Here is a 24,937-nt window from a genome sequence, read left to right on the forward strand (position 1 = left end):
AGAAAATGCCATTAGAACCAGTTATGTTTTTGTGTATATGTTTTTTTTTTTTTTTTTAAATGGATTTGGGAATTGATAGATAAAGCAAAAGAGTAAAATGAGGGATTCGATCGAATTCAAGAGAAAGGGAAAGGATAACAAATGAAAAGGCGTGGAACAAAATGTTGTTACTAGGAAATTTTCTGTAGCCATTACCTTTTTTTTTTTTTTTTTTTTTGAGAATCCTGTAGCCATTACCATTAGGGTTTGAAGTTTGAACATTTTTTTTTTTTTCATATTAACCTAAAATGTCCAAATTGGCCCTCATTAGCTTGGTCTTCAATTTATGGGACAAGACTTGCTTCTTCTTCTTCTTTAAACTATGTTTGGTCGGGTGAAAAGAAAGATGATGGAATACAGGAGAAGGAAAAAGGAAAAGAAAATGTGATTTTTTGGTTAGAGTGAAAAGGGAGAGAAAATAGGATTAAATAAAGTTTCTTTTTAAATTAGTTTGGAGAAAAACTCATATATATATATATATATATATATTGAGTAATGAATTTTAAAAATCTAACCGTTCGATTGCATATTCTTATTATATCTTCCTGCTTACATAATTTTAAAAAGATTAAAAATTAATTACTGTGTTATCAAACAAATGTTAAAATTTCAAGTTTTTGTGATCTAAAATTGTGTATAAAAAAAAGTGTATTAATCAAATAGTAAATGACATCTAATTTGACCGAAATTTAATATACATGTTAAGAACATAAGAAACATAAAATTCAATTATTAGATTTTCAAAATTCATATAAAAAAATGTATGAGAAATTTGAAGAGTTTATCTCTAAACTTTATTCAATAAAATTGGGTGGATGGAGTTTTCCACCTAGGCGCACAATTTTGTTCTCTCCAAATTTGGGAAAAACAATGAGAGAAAATGTAACGAGAATAAAACAAGTATACAATTACCTCTGTTTTTCTTTCTTTCTATTTGTAATAATAAAGGTATAATAGTAATTTACATTTTGTCCTATTACTTTTACCTTTTTACTTTTAATAACAAAGGTATATTGGTAATTATCAGTTGTCATTTTCTCATTTTTCACTTCTCCCAACATTTGCTATGCTCAACCAAAGGAATTTACATTTTTTTGTTTTAAACCAAGCTTATTACACCTTTTTCACTATATTCCCAAATCCCAATATTCAGTTTTTCATTGTCTGATCGATTTTCTTGCAAATTTGGTTTTTTTTTTTTTTTTTGGTAAACTAGATAATATATTAAAACAAACTAAGTGATAAACACCACCATATTACAAACACGATCTTGGGTTAAACCCAACTTGTCCAATGCAAAAGCTTAACAATAACAGAAGGGGGGACTCAAAACAGCAAAATCATCCTCCATGATTTGGTATTCTTTTTATACCAACCCAGAATTTTGTTTGGTTCACCGGTTTGGTAATTCAACCCCAATCTAGTAAAGATAGTCAGAAAACCCCCCAATTCAGTACAATTATGATAACTATGCTCTACACCTCGAACTTCCCCCAAAAAAAATGTACTTTCAAATTTTCTCTAGTACAGTTGCAAACAACTGACACAAGACCCAAACATATATTTAAACTTTTTTAGCCGATTTTTTCTTTGTGCCCATTAAATTATTGACTTTCTTTCATGTAGCGTGAAAGGGAAAAAGAATGGCAGTTGAAATTTTTCATGAAAGATGGTATCTGACTGTCTTCAAATGAAAAGAAACATGGAGATGTGAAAATAAGCAAATGTAGCTGTTAGAAAATTATAATTTGCTGTTGTTTTAACTTTTAATAGGGGAAACCAAGCTCTATAACTATTAAGGGAGTCAGTGGGTCGAATTTTCTAGATTACTTTCTTTCCATTTTGGGATATAGTTTCAATAAATCGAAAAAAAATAGTAAGAGGGGACCATCATAATGACTTATTTATCTACGCATTACTATAGTAGCATTTTACTCATTGTTCAAACCTGTAAAACTATTCCCAATATTTATTTTTCATCCAAGTTTCCAGTTTGACATGAATTATCAGTTTCTTAGCTAGCCTGGTGAAATGTACCCAAAATTGTGTCAATGGACATAAAATATTTAAACCCCTTTTTAAAAAAGACTTTATAGATATTAAGTTGTAATATGTGTGAGTGCTAATTTAATTACTAAAGTCAGTTTATAGTCGAATGAGACCAGAGTATATAAAATTGGAATTAAATCTTTGGCATCCACTCTATGATTATTTCTCTTTATCATTATATTACATTTCCAACTAATTTTAGTGTAAATGAAATTTGAACCCTAAACCCTTACTCACAATATGACACCTTATATTATGAAATATCCCTTTAACATGGGCTAATTATTGACTTCTTTATTATACAACTAATACACAATATGACACCTAAATTGGTTTTTTTTTTTTTTTAACCTTATTGTTACATAAATTGGTGGCTATGGATCCATATGTTACATGTTTCGCATAAAAGCTTGACTTAAATTTAACTCAAGGGTTTGTTTGATTTGGTGGAAAACAGCAAGAATAAAAAACCATGGAGTTGAATAGGAGGATTGTGAGAGTTTTCCTTCGTTTGCTTTAGTGGATGAGAAAGGATAGGTTTGGGTGTTTTCCTCCTAGGTCCAACAAAACCTACCCTCTCATATTTGACGGAAAATGGGGAAGAAAAATTGTCTTGTAGATTTAAAAATACATTATTATCTGTATTACCCAATTATTTAAAACTACAATAAGGCATATTAGTAAGTTAAATTTATATTCTTCCTTTTTTTTATTCCTTCAACTAAACACACATCATTCTCAAAAAGTAAACACACATGGTGGAAAGTAAACAAAATTTCTATTCTCCCAACATTTTTCACCCCTTCACTCTACCATCCTTTCAACAAAATAGAATGACTAGTAATGGCATGTGGGTTTGAGTGATAGCTGAGAGGTACTGGAAATGGCATACTAAGTATACCTAGCCAAAAAGAAATGGCATTCTAAGTAATGAATGCTAAGAGCATTCTTATCAAATATCTCAAAAAATTTAGCATTTAGCATCTCAAAAAGCCATTATTTTTTTATTTTAACACTTCATTTTATAATACACCAAACATCTAAGATTCTATCTTTTTTACCACTTCATTTAAATATTCTTTTTTTATTATTTCTTTATTCTTCAATATATATTTCTTATTTTCTCTTCCTCTCTGTCGCTATCAACCAAGCAAACTCATACTCACCTTCTCCACCCAACAAACCCATACAAATCCCATCCACCACCACCGGGGAAAAAAAAAAAAAAACCAAACTCACACTCACCTTCTCCACCCAGCAAACACATACCCACCCCATCCACCACCACTAGGAAAAAAAACACCAGCCACCCATACCCACCTGTCTATCCAACAAACTCACACACTTCCATCTCAAACCAGCAAACCCATATCCATATCAACCACCACCACCACTGAAAAAAAAAAATACACTAGCAGAAAGGGAAAACCCAAAAAAAAAACCACAGAGATTCACCCAAAACCCCAGAAAAACAACAACATCCACAAAACCCAAAATTGGTGACCCACGGAGATTCAAATTAGTGATCCATGGAGACCCACAGAGATTCACCACAAAACCCAAAAAAACAACATATACCACCATAGATTTGAAGACAACACCACAAAACCCAAAATCAAACCAAATCTCAGCCACCATTGGAGATTCCAAAGAAGAAATCAGACCGAATCTCAATCGCAATCCACCAAATAAGACCAACAACATCCATAAAAAATGAGCAAAACTCAGCCATGATCCATGATCCACGATCCACCACTACCATGATCCATCAGTGAGAAGAAGGAGAGAGAACCGGTGAGAAGAGAAGAAAAAAAAAGAAGAAGAGAGAAATGGCACTGGAACAGAGAAGAAAGGGAGAGAAAAAGAAAATTGTTTTTTTAAGGAAAGGAAGAGAGAGAGAGTAAATATAATATATAGTAGGCCTGTCCAGACCCATCCGAGACCCGAACCACTCGGAGGACTCGGCTGGCAACGGATCCGAAATCGGGCGACCTGACTATTTCGACGGACGGCGGCGGGTCTCAGCCTCTAGAAACCAAAAATGGTGGGTTTGCTGGTGGGTTTTCTCTCCAAAACCCAAGGAAACCTGACCGAACCGAGATCTCAGCATTTCCCGACAAAGTTACTTAGATTCGGCGAGATCTCAGCCATTTCCGGTGAGATCTCAGCTAGATCCATGGAATCTTCACTGGATTTAGTGAGATCTCACTAGATCTGGCGAGATCTTGCTGAATCTAATGAGATTTCGACAAATTCGAAGAAAATCCAGCGAAAATATCACTGAAATTTCACCGATTTCGCCGTCAAAACGCTGGATTTTGGCCGATATTTAGATCTCCAACTCCGATCGAACCGACCGCCATTTGTTGAAGGTCCGATCTGCCCGATCCAATCAACCATGCTAGTCGGCGGCGGGTTGAATTTCTAGACATCCGATCTAATCGAGTCGGTTCAGGGTTGGGCATAAACCCAACCCGGACCGACCTGTGGACAGGCCTAATATATAGCATGTTTAATGCTGTGTGTTTTTTGTGTGTTGGATGTTATAAATAGTATTTTAGCATTATAGCATCTTTGATGATAATGCTCTAAATAATGAATGCAAGTGATAATACTGACAAACTTTCATTTGAAATATTGACCCATAAAATACTCCTCTTAAAGTGAAGTAATAAGTTGGTGTGTAGCAAGCACTTGCACCAATGCTTATACAACCTTTACCCTGCTATCAACTCTCTTAAACGAGAAAAAAATCTAGTATTTCGAATGAATGCATCATCACACTCACAGCATTGAGGTGTGAGAGAAAAACAACTAAAAACTTTAATACATAATATTATGCAAGTGTTAACTTAAGTATTGGAGGAACCTTGGCCAACACCACGGCGAAAATAGCAAATTAGCTATAGTTTCCAAACAATATAATTAGTAGTTACGATTTATAAACTATATTTTTTACTAGCATCTCGAGTCTAAAAGACTCGATTTTGGGCTTAAAAATCGAGTCTTTTAGAGTCGATTTTCATAATTTGCTCATGTCTGATGTGGCATTTTTTTCACGTAGCATCTACCTGGAAATCGAGTCTTTAAGACTCGATTTATAATGTTTCAAAATCTCCAAAATTAGAAGAAAGATATAGAAAAAAAAAAAACACACCCACAGCACAGCAGCCACCACCTGAAATCCAACAATGCCAAACCCAAACAGACCGGAAAAAAAAAAAGAAACACAACCACAACACAGCAGCCACCACCACCACCACCTAAAATCCAACGACACCAAACCCAAACAGATCGGATCCGCCACCAGAGAAGAAAGATAGAGAAAAAAAAAAAAAACTCACCGACGACGATCACGATCCACAGCTGAACCCGATCCACGGCCACCTACTCTGATCGGATCCACCGCTCCCAGGTCACGCGACCTAAGCCGTAGCGCCCCCAAGTCATGCGACCCAGGCCGCCGCGCGCCCAGGCCGCAGCCATGGATCTGAGCTTGCTCGCATTGGGTTTTTTTTTTTTTTTTGTGCGCTGAGTTTTGCTCAGATCTTCCTACGGTGATGGATGGATTTTGATGTGGATAGGCAAAATGGTGAGTTTTGGTGGTTGTTGTGCATTTCTGGGAATGGTAAAAAAAATTTGGCTTGTAAATCGAGTCTTAGATACTTGATTTCTAGGTAGGCTCTACGTGAAAAAAAGGTCACATCAGACGTGAAAATCGACCCTCAAAAATTCGATTTTTAAGCCCAAAATCAAGTCTTTTAGATTCGAGATGCTAGTAAAAAATATAGTTTATAAACCATAACTACTAATTATATTGTTTGGAAACTATAACTAATTTGCTATTTTCGCCCACCCAACACCACTATAGTGTTCCTTTGACTTAAAAGTGTTTGACTATTTCAAGTCTTTCAAAGCTCTCTTGAATACTATAAAAATAATAATAAATAAATGAAAACAAAAACTCTTCTGACAAGTGGCCCCCTAAATTTTTGGTTTCATCACACATCATATTTGAAATATGGTTTATCACTATCAATTGTCTTTTCTTTTCTTTTTTTGGCGTAAATGCACTTTTGGTCCCTATATTTTCATTTCACCACTTTTGGTCTCTAAATCAATTAACGCGTTCCATTTTGGTCCTTACCGTTACTTAATAGAAATTGCTGAAGTAGCAAACGACGTCCATTGTTGGCACATTAAATGCTGACGTGGCCAATAAAATAATATTAAAAATGCCACGTTAACTTATAAATTAAAAAAAATTATTAATTTTAACTAATAACAAAATTAAAAACAAATGGTTTAAAAAGAAATTAAATTAATTAAATTAAAAAAAAATTCTTTATATCACGTTCTTCCCAAACATCAAACCCACAAAACTCAAATCATCCTTTTTCAGATCTAGGGGTAGAGGAAATCAAACCCTCCTCCATACAAACATCAAACCCACAAAGCTCAAAATCATCCTTTTTCAGATCTAGGGGTAGAGGAAAGGAATTGAACTCGCGATCAGAGCCTTCTTCGGAGACGAAATCATTGCAAGGGGACAAAGGCCACGGCAAATTGAAGTGCGAAATCCTGTTGTGGAGCTGTTCTTGTTGCGAGTAAGGACTATGAGTCTGTCTAGGGCTTATCATTGCGGTTTGTGGAGGCTCGCGGAGCTTAGAGTCGATGATATCTGCATCTCCGGTTCCGGCTCCAGAACTGGCAGTTGCGGCAGCGGTGGCGGCATAGGAAGTGTAGTTTGGAGTAGTAACGACGGAGCGTAAGCGGTGTTGCGAAGGAACGTAAACGGCGCCGTAGGAAGAGTGAGGTCGATCCTTCATTGTGAGGGTTTTATGGTTTTGAAGTGGAAGAGAATTGTGAAGGTGAAGAAAAAGAAAAGGTGAAGGAAAGGAAGAGAGTATGCCAGGTTGAGAACTGAGGAGAACGGCGTCGTTTGAAGTAGTAGTTTTTTGGTTGGTGATTCAGCTAGGTGGTTGCGTTTGGTGATTCAGTTAGGCTTTTTCAAAACTGGGTTTGATGTTTATATTTGGTGATTTAGTTCTCGTTTGTGTTCTTTGTGTTTTTTGAATCTTTGAATTGTCTTTGTATTTTGTAAATCTGTGACCTTTGATTTTACTTGTTCCATGTTCGCATGTTCTTGATTTTTTTAATTTTCTCAGTAACCAAACTTATTATTTGAGGAAAAACATGAACATGTTCTTCATGATGACTGGGAATACCATAATGTAATTTTTTTTTAATTTGATTAATTTAATTTCTATTTTAAACCATCTGTTTTTAATTTTTTTATTAGTTAAAATTAATAATTTTTTTTAATTTATAAGCTGACGTAGCATTTTTAATATTATTTTATTGGTCACGTCAGCATTTAAAGGGCCAACAGTGGATGCCGTTTGCCACATCAGCAATTTCTGTTAAGTGAGTAACCGTAAGGACCAAAATGGAACACGTTAATTGATTTATGGACTAAAAGTGGTGAAATGAAAATGTAGGGACCAAAATAGAAATGACCTCAAAATGTAGGGACCAAAAGTGCATATACGCCTTCTTTTTTTTTTGTTGCATAAATGCACTTTTAGTCTCTATATTTTTGGGTTATTTCTATTATAGTCCTTATATTTCTATTTTATCGATTTTAGTCCCTAAAATGAAAAACACGTTTCATTTTGATCCTTACCGTCACTCATTTAACGTAAATATGTTACGCGACAAACAGAATACTCTGTTGGCACAGTAAATACTGACGTGTCCATTTAAATAATATTAAAAAATGTCACATCAGCATCCACATCAACCTCTAACTTACAAAAATAAATTTATCAATTTAAAAAATTATAAAAAAGAAACAACATAATTAAAAACAAAAAAAATGGTGGAATTTGGATTTCAGTGTTTTTGTTTGTACTAGTTTTTTTTCTTCTTTCTTTTTCTTTTTCTTCCCTAGATCTCTTTCTCTCAATTCTCCGCCTCCCATTCTTTTTTTCTTCTTCTTTCTTTCTTTCTTCTTTCTTCTTCTTCCTTTTTCTTTCTCTTCCCAGATCACTATTTCTCCGCCTCTTTGTATTTATTTTATTTTCTTCTTCTTCTTCTTCTTTTTCTTTCTTTCTTTTCTATTGTTCTCTCTTTCTCTCTTGGTAGAACCCCGTGGTTTCTTTATTTCGGTCTTCCAAATCGGCGGTGTTTGCAGGTGGTGGGTTAGTTTTTTGGCTGTGTGTAGTGTGTGGTGTGGGTTTCTAGGTAGATCCAAAACCCAACTAGGATTGAATGTGAATCCTCTCTCTCCTCACTTTCTCATCTCACTCTCTCTCTATTTGGGTTGAGTTTACTATATTTGTTTTAGGTTTTTGATAAATTTGAAAAGGGACAGAATGGGTTTGTGAAAGGAAATTTTTTGGGTTTGTGATAGAGAATTTGTTGGGTTTGTGTATGAGGGGATTTATTGAGTTTGTGTAAAATGTTTAGATCTTAGGTTTGACATAAAAAATTTGGTTGGTTGTTAGATCTGGAATTTTTTTTTGGTGAAATGGAAAAAATTGTTTGGTTGCCAAAAAAATAGGAAATGCAATGGGTCGGGGTTGGGCTGGGTTTCTTTATACCCAAACCCACCCCGCGAGCCCGAACCCATTACTCGAACCCGGCCCGTTTAATAAACGGGTTTTTTATTTGGCCCCAAACCTGCTCCGTCGGGCCCTACCCCGCCGGCCTGAACTCGTTACCTAAACCCAACCTGTTTAATAAACAGGTTTTTTATTTGGCCCCAAACCTGCCCCGTTGGGCCCCATCCCATCATGCCCGGCCCAAAATCACAAACACAACATAAAATCCAATTTGTAGTATAGATTTGTTCATCAAAAAGATTGTAATATAGCCTTCCCTCAGATTACAAGATCACCAAACTCAAAGATTACAAGATAAAGATTACCAAACTCAAAGATTTCAAGATTTCCCTCAGATTACAAGCTTTCACTTTGCTCAAACTCAAAGATTCCAATCTTATGCTCCAATCTATGAAATTAAAAGCAACAAAAAAAAATCCAAAGGATAAACCTAACCCATCAACAATCCAAATGCAATTTAAAAAAGCAGGTTCACCATTGTTCTACTGCAAAAACCTCAAACCTAGCACCCAACTAAAAAACCTAGCCACCCCGCCTCCTACCACCATCAACAACTCATAAATCTAGCAATCACAAACCTCAAAAATTCAGCCACCATAGTTTTCCATCCACCACCGCACAAATCACAAAAAATAAAACCCATCCACCATAGCAGATCCAACCATTCACACTACCAACACCACAACAAATTATTGTAGAGTTCTTAGGAAACAAAGTAACAAACCCAACAAAGAAAAGAAAAGTGGAGAGCGAGAAGCTGAGAATGATGAACCTGTGAAAAATGGCGACGGACTGAAAGAGTGAGAGTAAGGGTATGGCTGACGGCCGACTGAGTGAGTGTGAGGTAGTGGTCAATTGGCCAGCGGCGAAGAGGATTCGAGTGAAAGCTTGAGGCTTGAGCATGAGAGTTGAGAGTGGAGAGAGGCGGTTGAGATGAGAAATGACTCATTTAGGGTTAGATTTAGGCCCCGTCCATTTGGAGTGAAAATAGGGGGGATGAAAAACAAAGGGAGGAAAATAGGGTGGAAAATAGTATTTTCCACTGTTCGTTTGGAGAGAAAAAATAGGAAGGATGGAAAACCCGGAAGGAAAATTTTCCTCCCGGGCCCACATATATTTTCCTCCCAAATTGGGAGGAAAACGTTGGGGAGAAAAGTGGTCCTCTCCCCAACTTTTTTTTTCCCAACGTTCAGGACCTGAACGTTTTTTATTTTTTATTTTTTATTTTTATGTCAACGTCCAAGACCTGAACGTTCAATTTTTTTTTCAACGAAGTTCTCTCTCTTTTTGTTTGTCTTGTTTGAAAAGTCAAACTTTTTAAGGAAATATCATTTATTGTCTTGTTTGTCTTTATAAAAATATATAAATTTACAAAATTACCTTTAAATAAATTTATCAGTTTTTTTTAGAAAGAGTTATTCTTAATGAGGCAACTAAAAAGGTGCCCCAATTAGATTGATTTTTTTTGAAATATTAGTTAGTTTTCTTTTCAAATAGTTTTGAAAATAAAGTAGGGGTATAATAGGAACAGTAGTAAACTAATAACTTTTATTTTATATCCTCCCACTTTTGCACTCCTCAAAATGGACATAGCATTAGGAAAAGAGGGTATTTATAGTTATGGTGTTATATATATATATGTATGTATATATACGGGTCGGGTTTGGGTCAAGTATTACTAAAACTCAAACTTGACCCAAACCCGCTTTGGGTTTTATTTTAAAAACTCAAACTTGACCCTATTGTTTCGCGGGTCGAGTAAAACCCACCCTATTGGGGTCGGGTCAGGTACTTTTTGCGATCCCTACAAGAAAATGGATGATAAAATATTTTTTCTTTTAACTGTCGATTAGTTTTGATGTGCTTGGTTATAAAAGAAAGTACAAGAAAGACAAGGAAAAAAGAAAAAGAAATTAAGGATTAATTTACTAAGAATATGAAAAATGTGAACATGATAAGTTATGTTATGGGAAGAACACAAAGAAGATGAACATGTTCTTCCAAAAAATAATGAAAGGAATAAAAAACTTCTTAATTTAATTAATTTATTTTACTATTAAAAAAATTTGAAATTCATAAGTTTATTTTAATTGTTTTATCTGACGTGGAGTTTTTTAAAATTAAATTGCTGATGTGGCATTTTTAAAAGTCAAATAATTTTTTAATATTATTTTAATGGATACGTCACCAATTACTATGCCAACAATGCACCCTGTTTGCCACGTAGGATATTTTCGTTAAGTGAGTGACAGTAAAGACTAAAATAAAACGTGTTTTTCATTTTAGAAACTAAAAGTGGTAAAATATAAATGTAGGAAAAAAATATAAATGACCCCAAAATATAAGAACCAAAAGTGCATTTGTGTCTTTTTTTTTTTTTTGTTATATACAACATTATCTCCAACTTTTCAAACCAATTAAAAGTTATAACTTTTTTTTTTCTAAAAGAAGAATAATAAAATGGATCTATAAATATTCTCTCTCTCTCTCTCACACACACACACTACTAGACTCATCACATGTACTGCGCTTATACGATTAGATTAGTTAATATCATAATTTTTCATTTTCTCATCATTTAGCCAGTTGGGTGTGTATCTCTCCAAATTGGGGACCCCAATCCATCTCTTCCATCCCTCCATGGGTCTTTTGTAAGGAAATTGATGGATCGGTTCCCCCTTTGTTGTCTTTGCCTTTTTAGTAATATATCATCTTACTTATCAAAAAAAAAAATTCAACGATTTTTTTTTTGTTCTTTTTAAATTTTAGAAAAATTTGGAAAAATAGTTTCTTCTACTTAGTTGATCTTGAAAACCTAAAAATATTACAAAAATGAAAGAGCTATTTCATTAAAAAAAAAATTCCAAACATAAATGAAACATGTAAGAGGATGAAGACAAATTGATAAGACATACCTTTTTGGCTGATGACATGGTGTTTTATGAAAGCATTCTTACTCTGCTAAAACTCCCAGTAGTGATTTCTCTTTTCAATACAAAGAAACATAATGGAATCAAGAGGTGCTAGATGTTCCAATTTCACATAATGGAATCAAATTCTGTGTGAAGGAACATACCTTTGGATTGACTATTGTGCATTGAAAATCTATGGTAGAATTGAGTTTGCTAAATGCCTATAGAGATTTTTCTGTTCAAAGTAAAAGAGAATGTAGAAGAAGCAGTGAAAGAAAATAGAGTGCGTTTGTTTAAGTTTAACAAAAGGATAAGAAATAAAGATGAAAGTTGAGTATTTAAAAAAGGATAAGAGACAAGGAGAAAATAGAGTATTTAAAAGAGAATCAGAGACTAGGAGGAAAATAGAATGCGTCTAATTTGTAAACTAATGAAAACGTGAGTTTTGTGGGAGATTTTAAATTGTGAGGTTTTATTTAAAAATGTGTTCCCCTTAATTGAAAATGTGTAAGCGAGCACTAAGCAAAGAGTGGATATTTTGGGATATCCAAAACTTAAAGTCCACAGGTTAGACAGCTTGGAAGCCAATTTAGAACTTTCTTAAATGCTAGTGTAAAATATATATATATATATATATATATATATATATATATATATATATATATATATAAATCAAAAGCATTATACATAAAATTTAAAAAGTGGCATTAATCCAATAAAAGTTATTTTATTTTTATAAGTACTTCAATAATTAAAAATTACCCACTTAATAAACAGTGAAAATCAATATATTAATTGTTAATATATAAGAGTATTAGCATTGGTGGTGTAAAAAATTTAGCAAAATTTGGCACTACAAAAAGTTAATTTATCTTTTTTACCACCATATATTACAAAACACCTAACATAAATGATTTTATTTTAACATTTAACACAATAAAATAATATAAACAAAACAATAAAATAACATATCTATTATAATAAATAACAATTACTACGGCTAGCATAATAAAATAATATATTTTTTAATGAAATATTATTTTTTTAAATCATCTTAGCTCTTTGGCTGTGCATCAGCAAAAAAATATGGGTTTCACTTGACTGATGGAGCCCATTTTACTATATTTTGATGATAAATTTAGCATAGTAGCAAAATGCTTCCACCAAACCAATAATAATATATTAATTCGTAAATTAAAAAAAATAAAAAAAGAAAGAAAGAGGTTTACTTTTTTTTTTTGCTAGGTAAAGAGGTTTACTTAAGCGGGAGGGATACCAGCAGTACCATAATTTTGAAGGACTATACATAAATAGACGAATATCCCTGGCCCTCTCACACTCACAGTGTCAACGTTATTAAAAGGGGTCCCATTTTGTGGCGAATCGTCTGGCTGAGAAACCAAGGTGGGCTTGTGGACTTTGGAGGGTCGAGAAAAGGGGGTGGAGGAAATGGTGAAATTCTTTATATCCACACCAAGCTAAAGCCCAACCCTCCTTCCCTCCCAATAATCCCACCACCTACCTCCAACCCCTTTGCTATTAGCTACCAAATCTAAATCCAAATCCAAATCCAAATCACATGGCCGATTCAATTCCGTAATAAAAAAAGTTATAAGAGGAGGAGGAGGAGGAGGAGGAGGAGCGAGCCCTAGTCCTAACTCGAGGGGGCCGGTTCGACTCGGCCACAACGACTCACTCTCTTGCTCTCTCCGTTTTGCCATGCGACTTTGGTTTGCTGCTGCGATCGCCCTCTTCACAGAGGACTCCATATCTCTCTCTCAAGCTCCATCTCAAAGTCAAAGTCAAAGTCAAATCTCATCCCTCGATTCTCGCGCAAGAGGATTCCGCCATGTCTGCCGATTCTCGCCTCCCTAGCCCCAGAGGCCTCCTCTGCAATGCTGGCGCCGGCGCCGCTGCCGGTACGTTTTTTTTCTTGTTTGCTTCCCCAGAAAATCGACAGAAAGAAAATTTATACGAAGATTGACTTTGTCACCATGTTTTGAGCTTGATTCATTTCATTTTGTGGTACAGGGGTTATTGCAGCTACATTTGTGTGTCCTTTAGATGTTATAAAGACTAGGCTTCAGGTTCATGGGCGACCACAGCTCGGAAATGGAACTGTTAAAGGTTTTTCTTCTTTTACTTTTGCGCTTTTCAGGATTCACTTTGTTGTCTATATCCATATTTTTTAGTGAGTTTAATAGTCACAAGGTGGCTTTTTGTTGTTGTTGTTGTTTGGGTATATGAATATAATAATATGGTTGAGTATCAATGGTGTTTTTTTTTGTTTTGGTTGGATCAGGTAGTCTTATTGTAGGTAGTTTGGAACATATATTTAAAAAGGAGGGGTTGCGAGGCATGTATCGCGGGCTTTCCCCGACTGTGATCGCATTACTTCCCAACTGGGCGGTGAGTCTTTTTCCTTATAGTTCTAGCTTCTTGCCTCTGCTTGTTATCAGTTTCTTGTCTAGAGAATTCCCTCTAAAAATGAAAATTTCTAATTCGTTTTGGCAAGAATCTTTCTTTGTGTAATTGGGACTAAGGCTTTGTTGGGGTGCTAAATTGAGCAATTTGAGGAAATATTACATCTATAAATTGTGAAGTTGTGTGATCCAATTCATTTTTCTACACGATGCATTGAAAAAGGGAACCATAGTAGTCTGTACACATGTTCTTCACTTAGTACAAGATGGGAAGATTGGTGTACCATCTATACAAGAGCTTCATTTACTGACCAGTTCAAAATTCTCATAACTTGGTTAAAGTTGCGTTTTTTCCCATTTCACCTGCCTCATTATAGTAGTCATTTCATTACGACTAAGCAATGGATTTGAATTGAGCAAAGGTTAGCAAACGATTTAATTGCTGTATAAGAAAGCAGTTATCCATACATTTGTAGCTTTTTTTAAGTTTAAATTTGATGATATCTTTTATGGGTCCTAGATTATTCTATATGTTGCTCATATTTGCTGCTTGCCTTCTCTAGAGAGCGGGGAATTTTCTTAGTTCATTTATGTTTACATGTATTTTGCATGACCCGTGTTGTACCTTTTGCAGGTTTATTTTACAATATATGAGCAGCTAAAAAGCATTCTTTGTTCTGATGGTTAGTTCATTATATTCCCTGATAAAATTAAGGATAATTCATGCTCAAATTTTTTCCTATGAACATTTGTACTTCCTTTTCAGTTTCATAGCTTGAACTTATTACATTGCTGTATCTTCATATTAAGTGTGTAGTGATGTTTTTGGCTGTGCTCCATTTGTAGATGAGAATCATCATCTTTCAATTGGTGCTAATGTGTTAGCTGCTTCTGGTGCTGGAGCTGCAACAACCATTGCTACAAATCCTTTTTGGGTTGTGAAGACGAGACTTCAAGTGTGTATCTCATTATCACATTCCTCTTTTGAAATTTAGCTTGATTAGTGTTATCACATATGATTAAAAAATATATGGCTTCAGGATTCAAGTTAGCACGCTATGCAGCAGTATAAGACTATAAGTTATATTGAAGGTTCATATAATTGCCTATAATTTTGCAAATCTTCTTGTTTACTGTGTGGAAGAGAAGCTTTCCTCTGTATCTCTCCAATTGTCTGTGTTGTGAGCAGTTGCCATTTTAGCATCATCTTTCAATATAACCATGCTACTCCACAGTTTTGTTGTGACTAGAGTAGAAGGAATAATGAACTTGATTTTTTGATGTATTTTATCCTTTGTTTGATGGATAATCACATTAGCTTAATCTTTAGCATGCTGTATGAGTTGGTTAGGAGTATTTCAAACATTTACATGAATACAATTTGTGCAAGATAACCAACCCCTATGACCTATGATAGAAAATGAAATGTCAAAAATAATTAAGGTGAGAAACCTAGGTTTAGATGGTTTTTGGCTGTATTGAAAAACTTAAGACTGTATCACAGAGTAGTGGTTAATCGATGTTGAAGACACTGTAGTTATGAGCAGAGGAACATCATAGTTATACAACAACAACTATAACAACAACTAAGCCTTAGACCCAAATTTTTTGGGATTGACTATGATCCTCAACTGATTAGTCATTAGTTTCTAAATGTTTTCTTTTCCACTATTCTATTCTATTCTATCTAGAGTCATACTCTTTGTTACTTCCTTAATTTTTTTTACTAACGCTAATGTTATTTTTGGTCTTTCTTTGTATTTTTTTTGTTCCATCAACTTGAAACAACTTGCTCTTTCTAATTGGTGCATTGATCGCTCTACTTTGAACATGACCAAACCTTCTTATCTTTAAGCGAATTTCCTCATTTTTAATCCTGTCTTTATGTGTATTTCTGCTTATCCATCCTAACACTAACATTTCAATTACACTCATTCTATGAATGTATTGCTTCTTAACAGCCCAAAATTCAGTGCCATAAAGCATAGATGGTCTTATAAAATTTTCCTTTTGACTTAATAGGTATTCTATAATCATCACACAATAATCCTGCTGTGTTTCTCTACTTCATTCACCCTGCTCTTATGCTATAATTCACATCATCTTCATTCTCTCCATCTTTATGAAATATTAATCCAAGATATAGAAACATCTTGCTGTTTAGTATCTCTTGACCACTTACTGCCCCTTCATCTGTCTCAATTTTTGCTAAACTTAAGTTGCATTTCATGTACTTTGTTTTAGTCCTATTTAATTGACACTTTAGATTCTAGAGCATGTTGCCAAATTTCTAATTGGCATTAACTCCACCTCTAGTTTTATCTGCTAATATTATATCATCTGCAAAACCAAAGGGCTTCCTCTTGAATCAATTTAGTTAGCTCATCCATCACTAGTGCAAAGAGATATGTACTTAATGTTGATCCTTGATGCAAACCTATAGTGATAGGAAACTCACTTGTTATACCTGTCATGAATGGTTGTGTTGAAGTTATACTTTTGTACCAAATGGAACAGATTGTTGTTTGTGTACTTTCGCATCCCAATCCTCCATTTCGTTGTCATAATAACCATACTTGTGGTCCTATATGAGTACAACGATGTTCAAATTTTTATTTCTATGGTTCTTTGGTAGAAGGTTTTCTGTGCAGAAAGTGCTGAAGCTTCAAACATTCACTTTCTCTTATTTTCTGCAGACTCAAGGAATGAGACCAGGTGTAGTGCCATATAGGAGTACATTGTCTGCTTTGAGAAGAATAGCTCATGAAGAGGGCATTCGTGGGTTGTACAGGTTTGTAGCTCTAATTATTATTAAAATACCATATTAGTTGTTGCGTTTTTATTGTGAAAAGGATTTTAATGGTGCTTGTGGTGCTATTGTTAACAGTGGTCTTGTGCCTGCTTTGGCTGGTATCAGTCATGTTGCAATACAATTCCCAACATATGAGAAAATAAAAATGTACTTGGCCAATCGAGGTAATTGTTTACCTGGTTTTTTTTTTCTACTTGATTTTTTGGTTTGATATGTTTTAGTTTTCCTTGAAATTATAAGCATATTTCTTTCTTACATGTACATTTCAGGGAAAAAAGTATATATTTTTTTATTTGATGTATCAACAAAATAAATTAATTTCTAATTTGATGTAACTGTATCAGATAATACTACAATGGATAAACTACCTGCACGTGATGTTGCTGTTGCCTCATCAGTCTCGAAAATATTTGCATCCACATTGACATATCCACATGAGGTATGATGTGTGATTTTAATTTTTTGTGATTAATATGTCAAAATTTCATTTGCTTGAATAATATACTAGTTACCAAACAACTTACATAAAAATTTGGCTTTTACAAGTGATAAGGGTCAGTTCATATGTTGTTATCTAGAGGTTATTTGCCAGATCATGCACCATTGCGGTAGGTATTTCCAGAAAAGGATAATGGTGCTGTTTCTAATGTCGACGAAATGATGTCTTACCCCAAAATATCTTTATCATCATCCTCATCATTGTGAATTTCTTATTTTGCAGTAAATCTATCTTGAAATTAAGTAAAACTTATATACTGTAATTCCAGTTCTAAATTGCCATATTGTCCTCTGAGGTTGAGAAGGCTATTTCCCTTTACCATTTCTATCCTGGTACAATTTAGCCTCCTGGGACATGAACACGGATTGTTTTTTATTTATCATGCTCATAGGATGGCTAGACACTTATTTAATAATAAAGCCCTATATCATGTCATACTCAAATAGCCCAAACAAAATGACTTGGATAGGATACAACAGTCCTTTACCATTTCATTTTCAATTTAAGGTTTACAACAGTTCCTTTGCTTGATGTAGTGGCACATGTGCTGACCAAATGATCATTGCAGCATAGCAACATAATTTATCCTGTCACAAATTTTGCAGGTGGTACGCTCTCGGCTTCAAGAACAAGGCCACCACTCTGAGAAGCGGTATTCTGGCGTAACTGATTGTGTCAAGAAAGTATTCCAGCAAGAAGGCCTCGCTGGGTTTTACCGTGGATGTGCTATCAACCTTCTGAGGACTACCCCAGCTGCTGTAATCACATTCACCAGCTTTGAGATGATTCACCGGTTTCTTGTTAATGTTTTCCCTCCTGATCCACACCCTCACACATTGTAAAGATGGATCATATTGAATTGAGGACGTAGAGAAGAAACTTGCATTACTACAGGCACTACCCAACAGCCAACATTTAGTCACATTGTTGATGCCAAATTGTTTGTGTATTTTAATTGATTTTTGGTTGTTTTGACCAACATTTAAGGATGTTGCAGTCCTTTTTCCCTTATTGAACTTCTACCACATCATGTCTTCTGAGGGGAAAGAGCAGGGTTGTGTTATACCGACAGTGATAATGATGATAAATTGTTACAATTTAGTTCAGGACAAACATTTTTTCTCTGGGGACGCTAAATTATCAGAATTTTTATTTTCCATAAATCTATGCTATGTACCCATGTCAAGACGATTCTTAGTTGCATGTCATTATTTGGTGGAATTGTAATTTCTTGTTAATAGACATGAATAAATTCAATTACATGCTGGGTCCAATTGTTATTTGTAATTATTCCCATGTGTTTGAAGTTCAGATGTGTGATTCTGTTTATTTTTTCTGGACTTGAATCACTTGATGCTTCCCCTAAGTATGCCTGAAGGTGCCTAACTCTGACAAACCTATTGAATGTCAATGGTAACTTGCAGCTCGTGGCTCCACAAAAGAACAAATGTAAAGGTATAAGGGATTTCAGCGTTGAAGAGTGTCCTTTTATTGTATCTGGTAACTTATATTCACATGCCGGAGGTTTTGAATTTGGTGAAAAAGAAATGGGTATTAATTAAAGTAGATAGCTCGAATATTAAAAGTTGAAAATGAGTGAAAAAAAGGGTATCAACGTAGACATTGAGTGAAAAAGAAATGGGCACTAACAAAGACAGCTCGAAAATGAAAAATTGGCGCAAAACAATGACAAACAAACTTGATTGAGTCAAAGGCTTTGTAGCTGAATTAACACTTTACATTTTCTTATGTACAAATTGCTTGGGGGTTTAGGAGGGAAAATGTTCGAATTGTGGGGTTAGCAGTATATTGTAATTATCTTTTCAAGAAAAAAAAAAACTCCATTGGAGAAATTAAGGAATAGTAACTTTTAGCAATTTGCATAGAATTAGAAGCATCGGTCTTCTTCATTGGTAACGGTCCAATTTCCCACAGTGATATTGGATTTCGCTCTATGGGAATGAAGAGATCCTTCTTCATAGGAGTGTCAGTAGGTCCAATATTAGAAGTAAATGGGCCAAAACTTCGTTGACTACTGGTTTAGATTGAGTCCATGCTATGCTTACTATCATTACTGTATAGGCCTCAAAGCGACAAAGCCCATATATAGACAAATTATGATTAGACACCATTCGTACGACACTATTCACACCATATTTATTTGAACAAAGATTGTCAAATTTTTTTAAAATTGTTGTGACTATTTATTGTTAATTGAACTCAAAGTTAAGTGTTACATGGGGTGTATTTTTGTCTGTGTGAGAGATACATTCTCTCAAATTCTCAATCTTTCAGACTCATCAAATTGTCTTTACCCAAAAAGAAAAAGGAAAAAAAAGAAAAGAAAAAAAGTTAAAAGAAAAAGAAAAGAAATTTAACTTTAGCTAGTTGTGAAAGTCAAAAAAAGGACCTTAAAAATTGGTTAATCACTTGTAAGTTTTTCTTCACTTTCGAATTAAAGCTGAATAATTCAGGTTAAGAGGAAAATTTCCTACCCCATTAATAGAATCAAATTACACTATACTATATATGCTCCTTTAAAAAGAACATATACATACCCCACTTAAAAGCTTTTGGATGAAAAACAATGGGAGTTGATAAGAAAAATAATCTGTTCTTTCTATCCCAAAGACAGTTTTTTGAGTAATGCAATTAAAGGTGATGGTACCCATTATTTGACAACGCATTAGAGTAGAAAAAAGGGTAGTATGAGCTTTTTCTTCTCATTTGAAGATTAAGACAACTTAAAAGGCCTGAGTGAGTGAATCAATATTGCCTTTTAAGTATTTTTCCTCACTTTTCTCTCCTGTTGGACAACGAGGTTAGTGTTACTTTACAAACCGCATTCGATTGTTAGTTGGCATTTGGCATCCAATGTTTATGATATCACTCATACACCTAGTGGCTGGCACTCAATAAATGAGTAGATATTACATGGTACAATTTATGATATAAAGCCTCAGTTTTGCTCTTCTTTTTCTTTCACTAAATAATTGGGGTTTTGATTTTTTATATAAATGACAAATTTCAGATCTAAATGAGTTTCAAATTATATTTTTTAACTTATTATGTGGCGATTTATAAGACTAGCAATTGAGGATCTATAGTCGAGCCTAATTAATTTGTTAAAGATCTATAGCCAACCCTAAAAATTTAAGATTATGGTTTTAGGTTTGTGACAAATCAAATATTTTGTTTTCCATCCCAAAAAAAAAAAATTCTGTTAATATTTTTCATTAAAATATGATAGATTTAATCAAGTCATGTGCATATATAATAATGACATTTTAAAATTATTGGTGATATGGTAGAATTATGTACACATGAGGTGATTTAATCCATTATGTGTGATAGAATGTCTTATTTATATAACCCTAACATTTGGGAGGTTAATTGCTCAAATCAAAAGTGCAAGGATTACGTAAGAGACTTGTAACTCAACTGATTGACATTTCTTGATGTTTTTAATAGAAACATCTAAGATTTAGATCCCCTCACCCCAACTATCAATGGATAAAAAAGTGCAATAACTAAATTCATACACTTCGAAGTACAAGATTGTCCAAGGCTAATATTTGTTTTTTTTTTAAATTAAAAAAACCTAAATAATTAAACAAACTAGGGAAGGGGCAAATTCAAGGTTTGACAATGGTGTTTGTTTGGGTAGTGTTTATCATACGCACCATATTATACACACTCTTACATGCACACTTGAAATGCATTACACACTCTTACATGCACCCTTGAAATGCATTGTGATTTGATTTCCAAGTTAGAATTCATAACTTCAAGTAACGATTTTAGTGAATCTCAAGTGTGTAATAGGGTATGTGTACCAGTAGTTTCCCTTTTTGTTTTTTCTGGGTGGTTTTACTGGTGTTAGAAAATATTGAAGCAAAATATTGCAACTAGTACAGTGCAGAGTATAATTTGAAGGCATGGGTGGGAGGGGAATGTGAGGAGCAAAAGGTCTGCTCTTTCAACCTTCATGATAGTTTGGTCGGCACAAAAGTATAGGGCCACCAAAAGATAGCAGGAGTGGAATGCTTTCATGATTTACTGGGAATGCTGCTTGCCCCACCCATAACATAAAGAAGAACAGTAGTCTATGATCATTTTTTTTTTTTTGTTCTCTCACTTCTTTATTTATCCACTACTTTATTCTTGTTTAATTAAAACCAAACCAGTGGGTCTTAACCACAAGCATTTGGTTGGAAAAGCTCAAAAACTAATAGAGGACCTTTCTACTGGCAAGTTTGGTCGCTTAACAAACTCATTTTTATCTTTCTTGGAAATTAAGGTTTAAGCTTCTTTAAAATGTACCCAAATTTTGTTCTGGAATCTATGACTGCATGTGTGGTTAGAGTTGGCTGGTGGTGAGTAGTGATTGCTTTCCAGGAGGGACTATGATCTGTATTTGACACCCAAAATAATTACTTTTTTAAATCTCCTTGCCAAAGATAACAATCATTACAATGATGGACTTTCACTTTGTAAACATAATGGGATAAGGGAACTTTGCATTCTTTTACTATGGGGGCATCCTTAAGGTGAAAGGCTAAAGTTACTAAAAAAAAAGTCTCTGTTATTCCTTTGGCACAAAAGTGCAACCTTTTTATCTTCAAGAATCAACACCTCCTCCAAGGAGGGGATGCCACTAAAACACACATACAAGTATAGATATTATTCTTTATGTTGTGTATATTTGTTCCTCAATTAAATTCAACCATATGATTGTATTGACTAATAACGGTATGGTTGAATTTGATTTTATAGCATTGTATTTGTCAATGTAGTCACGTAAATATACTTTTTTTTTTTTTAGAAAACGTAAATATACTTAATTACACCTAAATTTTACTTTAAAATAAAAACCCTTAAAAAAAAGAGTAAAAGGAGTGCCTAAATCATGAGCACATTAAAATTTTCAGTTAGTATAATCCCATTTGCCAAAAGGTCTAATTGAAAAGCTTTATAAGTACTTAAGTTTCTTCATCGACCAAACTTGATAAATAATTGCATCAAATTGTATGTGGACTAGGATTGTGTTTTGCACCAGTATGATTACTTAAATGATACTTAATATACGGGGAATTATGTTTTGCTTTAGTTAGAGACCAACTTGGTACACAAAAACCCACAATTGTTTTTGTAAAGCACAAAATTTGCATCATGGGCATATTGGTATTTCAAAAAATCAGCTACGCTAAACTTTCGATAAGATAATGACGTATGTGCCTTCCATCCAGTGATGTGGCTCACCATCTTCAAAGCATGAATCTGCACATTGCTGCACCAGAAAGTGATGTGAACCTTACATTGTGATTTCATGAATACAATCATGTTATGGGCAGTGTCAACACTTCTGGGCTCACATAACATGTGAATTTGATAAAGAAAAAAAAAAGAAAAAAGAAAAAGCAAATTTAACCCATATAACTTTTAGGCACATTTATAATTACTGTGACAGATAAGCTTTCCTTGAATTGGCATTTGCAATTATAATCCAACAATTAACTACCTTTTTTTTGCACCTTTAGGTATGATTAGCCATTTCTGCATGTGCCATGTTTGTACCATTATCAAAATGCTTTGAGAATTGCACAGATGTGACCTTTTAGCCCAACTATCTCTGGCAATTGGCTATATAACAAACATAAAAAGATTAATGTTATAATTATAAACTATTTTATAATATTTTTATAAATTGTTGTTGTGACTATCTTTTTTATTAGTTTTCATCTGGACTCACCATTAATATTATTTTTTAATAACTAATAGTTATGTAATGTATTAAAAATTCGATTTAAAACACTAATATTACTATTTTTATGCGTATTCTAATAAGTATTACTATTTACTTATAAAAAAATTACTTATTAGTTTAATAATTTATAAAAAATTTTATAAAAAAATTGTCTCTGACATTTTCCGACATAACCCCCTAGCTTACCTTTCACCCTTTACAATTCATTTATTCCTCATCAATTAACAGCATATTTTTCTTTTGCACATTTAAGTAATTTGACAAGCTAAAAGTCTGTATCAAGACATGACGTACCTTTTGTAATCAATTCATATTTAATTGTTATCATCTGGACCAATTAGGGAAAGAACTTTGTCTCCTACTTTGCAAAAACTTGAACCACCAAGACTCTTACGTTTCTATTAATTATTTACAGTTACAAATTATTTTATAATATTATTATAAAATATTGATGTGATTAATTTTTTATTGACTTTTATTTAAATTTATTATTAATCTCATTTTTTATTTACTAATAATCACTCATCATATCAACAGTTTATAAAATTTTTTGTAAAAAAATTTGTATCTCTAACATTATTCTAACAAGAATTAACTCAATGATATCCACTTTGGGGTTTTAACGTGGGAGAAGCATCTCTCACAGATTTTGGTAATAGTTACCTAATATATCTAATATTTGCTTTTACCAAATATAATTGGAAAACGATTGGAGAGTGCAAATTGATGTTACAAGTGAAATTAATACGCAAAAAAGTGCAATTAATAAATACCAGTAGCTAAACTTGACATCATCTTATAAATTCATATTATAGTATAATTATATATATAACATACTCCAAAAATAGTATAGTTGGTAAAAATGGAACATAATTCGTCTGATAAAACTAGCTACTCACAAACCTAACCAATATATATATATATATATAGTTATTATATATATATATATATATATATATATATATATATATATATATATATATATAAAATAACTCAGCTTTGGATTCTAAGATTTTCCAAGGGCAATGGTGAGATACTATGTGTGTGTATATATATATATATTTTATACATTTTTCTTCTATAATTTTTTTTTTTTTTTTTTTACATTTTTTTTTGAGAGAGTTTCAATCTATGGTGTCTGTTCTTGATGATAACTCTTTATCACCAAACCAAGACACCAGTCGGTTTTTGGTGTAGATAGAGATTGAACTCCAAATCTCTTATTTAACAATCATAAACTTTAGCAGTTGAATTAACTGAAACCCACTATTTTTTATATATAAATCTTATAAATTGATGTGTTTAATCATAAAATAATAAAATAATAAAATAATTACAATTATGATTTTCATTTATTATTTTGTTGAAGTTCACTGATCATGATCATTACCACATCGGTTTGTAAATCTTTTATGGTGCGCTAAGATAGCGGGATTTGTGCATATGGATTTGAATTTTAGTGGTTAAACCTTTAAAATCATTGAATTTAAAATAATATCTAAAAATAAATGGATTTGAAATACATTAATTTAAAATCCGAATCCAAATCTAAATTCGAGTTTCGAAACACAACCTTAAACTTTTGTTAATGGCTGTCATCGCGCTTTCATTAAAGAGTAATCTATTGGGGACTATATTGAGAAAAAAAAAGGCAAATAATAATAAAAATAATTCTTTAACCAACCCAATGCAATTGCACCTAGAAATTTGATTGATTATAGTAAAAAAAAAAAAAAAAACCCTTAATCATTGGCTCTAGGCACTCATTAACCAGACCCAATCTTTTTATTTTTATTTTATAGATATGATA

The 24,937-nt window shown here is 33.4% G+C and overlaps 1 protein-coding gene across 1 annotated transcript; it reads left to right on the plus strand.

Moving 5' to 3' along the window:
* The first annotated feature begins 13,011 nt into the window (after positions 1-13,011).
* On the plus strand, positions 13,012-18,631 carry LOC142613536 (nicotinamide adenine dinucleotide transporter 1, chloroplastic). Its single transcript, XM_075785920.1, has 9 exons — positions 13,012-13,545; positions 13,658-13,753; positions 13,929-14,035; positions 14,684-14,732; positions 14,896-15,005; positions 16,746-16,840; positions 16,937-17,025; positions 17,206-17,300; positions 17,966-18,631. The coding sequence occupies exons 1-9, from the start codon at positions 13,476-13,478 to the stop codon at positions 18,200-18,202; spliced, it is 948 nt and encodes a 315-aa protein (XP_075642035.1). The 5' UTR covers positions 13,012-13,475; the 3' UTR covers positions 18,203-18,631.
* Positions 18,632-24,937: the final 6,306 nt, after the last annotated feature.

The sequence above is a fragment of the Castanea sativa genome, chromosome 10 (assembly GCF_040712315.1).
Source record: "Castanea sativa cultivar Marrone di Chiusa Pesio chromosome 10, ASM4071231v1".
NCBI lineage: Eukaryota > Viridiplantae > Streptophyta > Magnoliopsida > Fagales > Fagaceae > Castanea > Castanea sativa.